The following is a 6,000-nucleotide window of genomic DNA, read 5'->3' on the forward strand; positions in this document are numbered from 1 at the left end:
TTTCCTTGATAACGTGAGGTTAAGAAGTAGATGACGTGTATAGATCGTACAAATGCAAAGAGAACTTGATATGGAATCAACCCAAGGGAAAATATGGAACAAATTACGTTGATGATTAAGAACAAGAGTAAAGAAAACTCGTTTCTAAACTTGTGATTCGAATCACTCCACAATTCAAATTCTAAACACAAGAATTTGCAAAGAATTTCAAAATGTGATATCTCTCATCAAAGAAACGAATGTTTTATATAATATTTATAACTTTAAATTATATAGTTAATGAGAATACTCGTAACCTCCATATTAAAATAGATGGATAATATATGAGTTACAATATAACAACTTCGGTATTAAAAACTAATTTAAATATCACAAATAAATATTTAAATTATAATTAAATAGAGCGAGAGATGAAATATGATCAGTAGTCATGACTAATTCCATAAATTTAATTGAGTTTATCAAATGCAACTTTGCATTAAATACATCTATTTTTTGAACATCAACTTTGCACAACATGTAGGGAAGGTCTCCAACGTCTTCTATAATTTTGTTTGATGAGCTCACTATAGCTTCAATAGAAGTGTACAAAGTTTGTTGTAGCTTCTTGGCTCTCGTTCTTGTAATAGGATCTTGAGGTATGAAAATTCCTTGGTCGTGGTTCATATCAGAACTAGTTCTTTTTTTCCGAGCTCACATTGAAAATTAGATTATTATTATTATTATTATTATTTATAAAAAAAATTCCGGATTTATCATGTACAAAATTGAAAATTTAGAGATTATTAGACATTTTTTAATGTTAAAAAGTCAAATAAAAATATATTAAAAAATTGAGAGACTAAATTTGTAATTTAACCTATACAGTTCACAACTTCACTATCACATTAGAAAAAAAAATCCAAACCGTTGCCAAATCATGCACGAATTCTGATGATCGTGCTCCATTTTAGTCGACAGTTTCACAATCTTCCTCGATCTCCCTCTCTAATACTTCTCCTCGGTCAATTTTGAACTCGAAATTCAATACCGAGAGTAAATGCTATCCAAAGTTTCTCGTTGTCGATGTGGGTTATATTTATCCACATGAAACCACTATCATTGGAGACATTATTGGCGGAGGGAATCCAATTTTGAAAAAAAAAATAGTGGGCAAAGAAAAAAAAAACAAACCAAATTGAGTCAGGTCGAACCCAACCCGCGTCCATAATCAACAACTACATGAGGCCAAGTCCACTTCCGACCCAATCACATTCAACGTGAATTCATGCCCAAAAGGTTGCTTCAACAGATCTACAACCTAACCCAACGCTTCCATCAACCAACCCAAACAGTTAGATTTTTTTTTTTTTTCATTTAAGTTATAAACTCGAGGTTGGAGTAGAACATAAACTTTTTTTTTTCTCGAAACTTTCAAAATTAGAGGACTATTTAACTGAAGCTAAACACTTCAAAGCTAAAACAGCTGAACTCGTTAATCCAAACGCTACCTAAACATTGAGAAGTAGAAGTTATCCCAACAAACATAATGACATCCTTAAAAAGAAATCCTTATTTTCCCCAAAAATCAAAGGATTTTTTTCTCAAACTTTCTTGTATTCTTTGCCAACTTCCCATAAAAGAGTTGATATTATATATTTCCAACACACAAAAAAAAACATATATTTATATATGGGTATGTCTCATTTTCCAACATTAATTACCTCTTCTTCTCAACCAATCAAATTGCACCACTTGTCACTAAACCCAAGCTTTGGAAACTAAAGCCATGCAAAGTCCCAAATGAGCTGTAAGCAACTGAAGGAGGAGAAGAAGAGGAAGAAGAAAGGGTTTTGATGTCATGTTTGAGTGTTTTTTTGCTTCAAGTTCTTTCATTTTGCTCCAAAAACGGCCCCTAAAAAACAACTTTGTAACCCTAAGTGGCAACTTTGTCTTCCATGCAAATGCCCAAATGGTGCAATAATATCCTCCTATGTGTCTTTCTTTCCCTTAATCTTTCCCCAAAATTCTTCCTTTCTTTCTCTAATTCCACCTCCAAAAGTTATTCAAAACCGTTAGCTACAACGTGTACTTGTCATCGTCCTATAAATCAGATTCTTTCTCGTTGGGTCTATCTAAAAAAATTACTCAATATCACCGCTAGAACGAATTGGAGTGTGAGATCTTATATCAGTTGGAGAGAAGAACGAAACATTCTTTATAACGGTGTGGAAATCTCTCCCTAGTAGACACGTTTTAAAAATCTTGATGGGAAGTCTGAAAGAAAAAGCCTAAAGAGAACAATATCTGGTAACAGTGAGCTTGAGCTGTTACAAATGGTATTAGAGAGATAGATACGAGCCGATGTGCTAGCAAGGATGTTGGGTCCTGTAGGGGTGGATTGGGGGTCCCACATCGATTGGAGAAAGGAAAGAGTGTTAGTGTTAGCGAGTACATTGGGCCCGAAGAGGAGTAGATTGTGAGATTCCACATCAGATGGGAAGGAGAACGAAACATTCTTTGTAAGAGTATGGAAATCTCTCCCTACCATACGCGTTTTAAAAACTTTGAAGGAAAGTCTAAAGAAGACAATATCTACTAGCAATGAACTTCAACTATTACAAATGATATCAGAGCCAAACACGGGCGTTGTACCAACAAGGACGCTGGATTCCAGAGGGAATGGATTGTGAGATTCCACATCAATTGAAGAGAGAAATGAATTACAAACTATATGTACGTTGAACATTGTTATTCAGTGAAACTATCACAATAATATAACTACTCGTGTTTCATACAAATTTAAAATATCTTAACCAATTGAACTATGATCAAGTTGACAAGACGCCCAACTTTTCTCACGTGTGTATGTATGTATATATATATATATATAGTTCTTCTCATATCTCTCTCATGGATGGATTCATTCTATGAATAAACCTCTGTATCTCTCTCTCTCTAAGAAAGAAGAAGAAGAATCATGGAGGGAGATATCACAGCAATCATGGGGATGGTTATATTGCAAGTTTGCTACGCTGGTTTAAGCATTACCTCAAAGCTAGCCATGCAATCAGGAATGAACCCTCTTGTTCTTCTCACTTACAGGCAATTTTTTGGCACTTTGGCCATTGCTCCCTTTGCTTTCTTTACTGAAAGGTACTCAAAATGAATGAAAAGATCATCAATTTCTGGGTTTGAAAAGATGATCAAGAACAATGAATGAATCTTTCTTGGTTCTTGTTCTATGTTTTGTTTCTTTGGCAGGAAAACAAGGCCAAAGATCACTTTCCCTGTTCTTGTTCAAATCTTTATCTGTTCTTTATCTGGGTGAGTCAAATGGGTTGTGATCAAGTTTTTAAATTTTGTAACTTTTTTAGAATTGAAAGGAATTCTATGAATGTTTGTGCAGAGCCACAGCGAACCAGATATTCTTCTTTGTTGGGTTGAAATGCACAAACCCAACCGTTTCAAGTGCTATGGCTAATGTTCTTCCTGCTGCTACTTTTATTCTTGCTGTTGTTTTCAGGTTAGATTTTCAAAGCTGCCATATGTCTGCTTTGGCTTGTTACGTATTGATGTTAGCCTCATGGTTTTAAAATGTGTCTACTATGGAGAGGTATTGTGAGATCTCATATTGGTTGGAGAGGGGAACAAAGGTGTGGAAACTAATCTCTCTGGTAGATGCTGTTTAAAATTGTGAAGCTGACGGGTATATGTAAGGAGCTAAAGTGGACAATCTCTGCTAGTGGTGGGTTTGAGGTGTTAGAAATGGTTTTAGAGCTAGACACTGGGCGGTGTGCCAGCGAGGATGTTGGGCCCTCAAGGGGGGTGGAGAGGGGAACGAAACATTCCTTATAAGCATGTGGAAACTTTTCCCTAGTAGATGCGTTTTAAAACCGTGAGGCTGATGGCGATACATAATGGGCCAAAGCGAACAATTAGCGGTGGGCTTGAGTTGTTACAAATGGTATCAGAGCCAGACATTGGGCGGTGTGCAAACGAGGACGTTGGGCCCTCAAGTGGGCTGGATTATGAGATCCCACGTCAGTTGGAGAGGGGAATGAAATATTCTTTAGAAGTATGTGGAAACTTTTCCCTAGTAGACGCGTTTTAAAACCGTGAGGCTGACGACGATACGTATCGGGCTAAAATGGACAATATCGGCTAGTAGTGGGGTTTGGCTGTTACAAACGGTATCGGAGTCAGATATTGAGCGGTGTGCCACAAAGACGTTGGGCCTTCAAGGGGGGTGGATTGTGAGATCCCACATCGGTTGGAGAGGGGAACGAAACATTCCTTATAAGCGTGTGGAAACCTCTCTCTAGTAGATACGTTTTAAAACCGTGAGGCTAACGATGATACGTAACGGGCCAAAACGGACAATATCTACTAGCAGTAGACTCAGGCTGTTACATCTATCGAAAGGCCACGAGTGTTCTTCTAGGTTTTTAAGTTTACTTATCAATATATATAAATTTGTTTACGTTAATCTATCCGCTTAAGCTTTCAATTTAGCGGTAGCGTTAAGAGTAAACTTAAGGGCATGCCATTATTTTGGCAGACAAGAGAGTGTGAGAATCAAGACCAAGCCTGGTCTTGCAAAGGTGATGGGAACAATTGTGTGTATATGTGGAGCAATGCTGCTATCTTTCTACCATGGACACACCATTGGCTTAGGTGAATCAAAAATTCACTGGCCTTATGTCGAGAGGATCATGAGCAAAACAAACCCGACGAACCGTCAAGAAAACCGAACCCTCGGCTCGGTTTTGTTGCTTTGCAGCTCGTTCTCTTGGGCGTTATGGTTCGTCATTCAAGTAAGTAGCCATGACCCCTAATTTGGTCTATTTTTCAAGCCAAAGACAGCTGAAACCATTCTTTGTAGGCAAGATTGAGTGTCAAGTTCAAAGCTCCTTATACAAGTACAACGTTGTTGTGCTTCATGGCCTTTTTCCAATGTGGACTCATAGCTGTAATTTCCGAGCACAACGTCGCTTCTTGGTCATTGAAAAGTCCGATCCGACTCATCTCGGCCCTTTACACGGTACGTAACGTACTTAATAATCGCTCGATGCATGGTGTCGATATGTCGGTATGAAACTAATGGAAGTTTTCACAGGGAATTGTGTGTTCGGGATTGACATTTAGCATCACTTCTTGGATTATACAAAGGAAAGGGCCTCTCTATGTCTCAATTTTCACCCCATTGTTGCTTATCATTGTGGCCATCTTTAGCTGGGCTCTCCTCCACGAACAACTCTACGTTGGAACGTGCGTATCCATGCCACTCTCGTATATTCAAACTTCTGACACCTTTTCTATTTCGTATAGAACTGTTATAATCGTTATCAAATACTCCACGTACTCTCGTATATTCAAATTTATGAGATATTTTCTATTTCGTATAGAACTGTTTACTTATCGGGTTTTGTGCGTTCGTGATCGTTCGTTTTTAACAGTGTTCTTGGCTCGATTTTGATAATCATTGGGCTATATGGAGTGCTATGGGGAAAGTCCAAAGAGATGAAAGTAGAAGAGGAAGACAAGGTGGAAAAGGCAACAAATGGGAGTCAAAAAGATGACGTGGAATTGCAAATGAAATGATTTGGAAGATTTTTTTTTTTTTTTTTAATTTTAAGTTTGTGTATAAGTTTCTCTTTTGCAAATTTAATTCTTATGTACAATACGTTCTCGAAGAATTTATATGGAATTTACGAATATGATAGAGCGTAGTCGAGTGAATAAGACGTTTATTATCATTTTGAAATCGATTGCTTGATTTCTTAAATGGGTTAGACTCGAAAACAACATGTGATAAGTAAAATAGTTTACTGAAGAACCGTTGTTGATCGGTTTGGATCCATTGGTATTAGAGCATTATTCCAGACAGAAAAAGGTCATTCGAGTAGCATACATGATTTCATTATTGGTATAAAATGTGCATTTGTAATCGCCCATGTCCGCTGTTGGTAGATATTGTCCGTTTTGGCTCGTTACGTATCGTCGTCAGCTTTATGATTT

The 6,000-nt window shown here is 37.3% G+C and overlaps 1 protein-coding gene across 2 annotated transcripts; it reads left to right on the top strand.

Moving 5' to 3' along the window:
- Nucleotides 1-2,898: 2,898 nt before the first annotated feature.
- LOC111804745 (WAT1-related protein At1g09380) lies at nt 2,899-5,746 on the top strand. Of its 2 annotated transcripts, XM_023689521.1 has the most exons (7): nt 2,899-3,135; nt 3,244-3,306; nt 3,389-3,505; nt 4,541-4,796; nt 4,865-5,023; nt 5,099-5,250; nt 5,439-5,746. In XM_023689521.1, exons 1-7 carry the CDS (start codon nt 2,960-2,962, stop codon nt 5,581-5,583), a joined length of 1,068 nt encoding a protein of 355 aa, XP_023545289.1. In that variant the 5' UTR covers nt 2,899-2,959; the 3' UTR covers nt 5,584-5,746. The 2 variants fall into 2 exon arrangements, with proteins under 2 accessions (XP_023545289.1, XP_023545290.1); XM_023689522.1 differs by lacking the exon at nt 3,389-3,505.
- The last annotated feature ends 254 nt before the right edge of the window (nt 5,747-6,000 follow it).

The sequence above is a fragment of the Cucurbita pepo genome, chromosome LG11, assembly GCF_002806865.2.
Source record: "Cucurbita pepo subsp. pepo cultivar mu-cu-16 chromosome LG11, ASM280686v2, whole genome shotgun sequence".
In the NCBI taxonomy this organism is placed as follows: domain Eukaryota; kingdom Viridiplantae; phylum Streptophyta; class Magnoliopsida; order Cucurbitales; family Cucurbitaceae; genus Cucurbita; species Cucurbita pepo.

Excerpts from the sequence above, each read along its gene's own strand:
- LOC111804745 (XM_023689521.1), top strand. The coding sequence starts at position 2,960 with ATGGAGGGAGATATCACAGCAATCATGGGGATGGTTATATTGCAAGTT. Across the intron at positions 4,797-4,864 it reads CGTTATGGTTCGTCATTCAA|GCAAGATTGAGTGTCAAGTT; the intron begins GTAAGTAGCCAT and ends CATTCTTTGTAG. Across the intron at positions 5,024-5,098 it reads TCATCTCGGCCCTTTACACG|GGAATTGTGTGTTCGGGATT; the intron begins GTACGTAACGTA and ends AAGTTTTCACAG.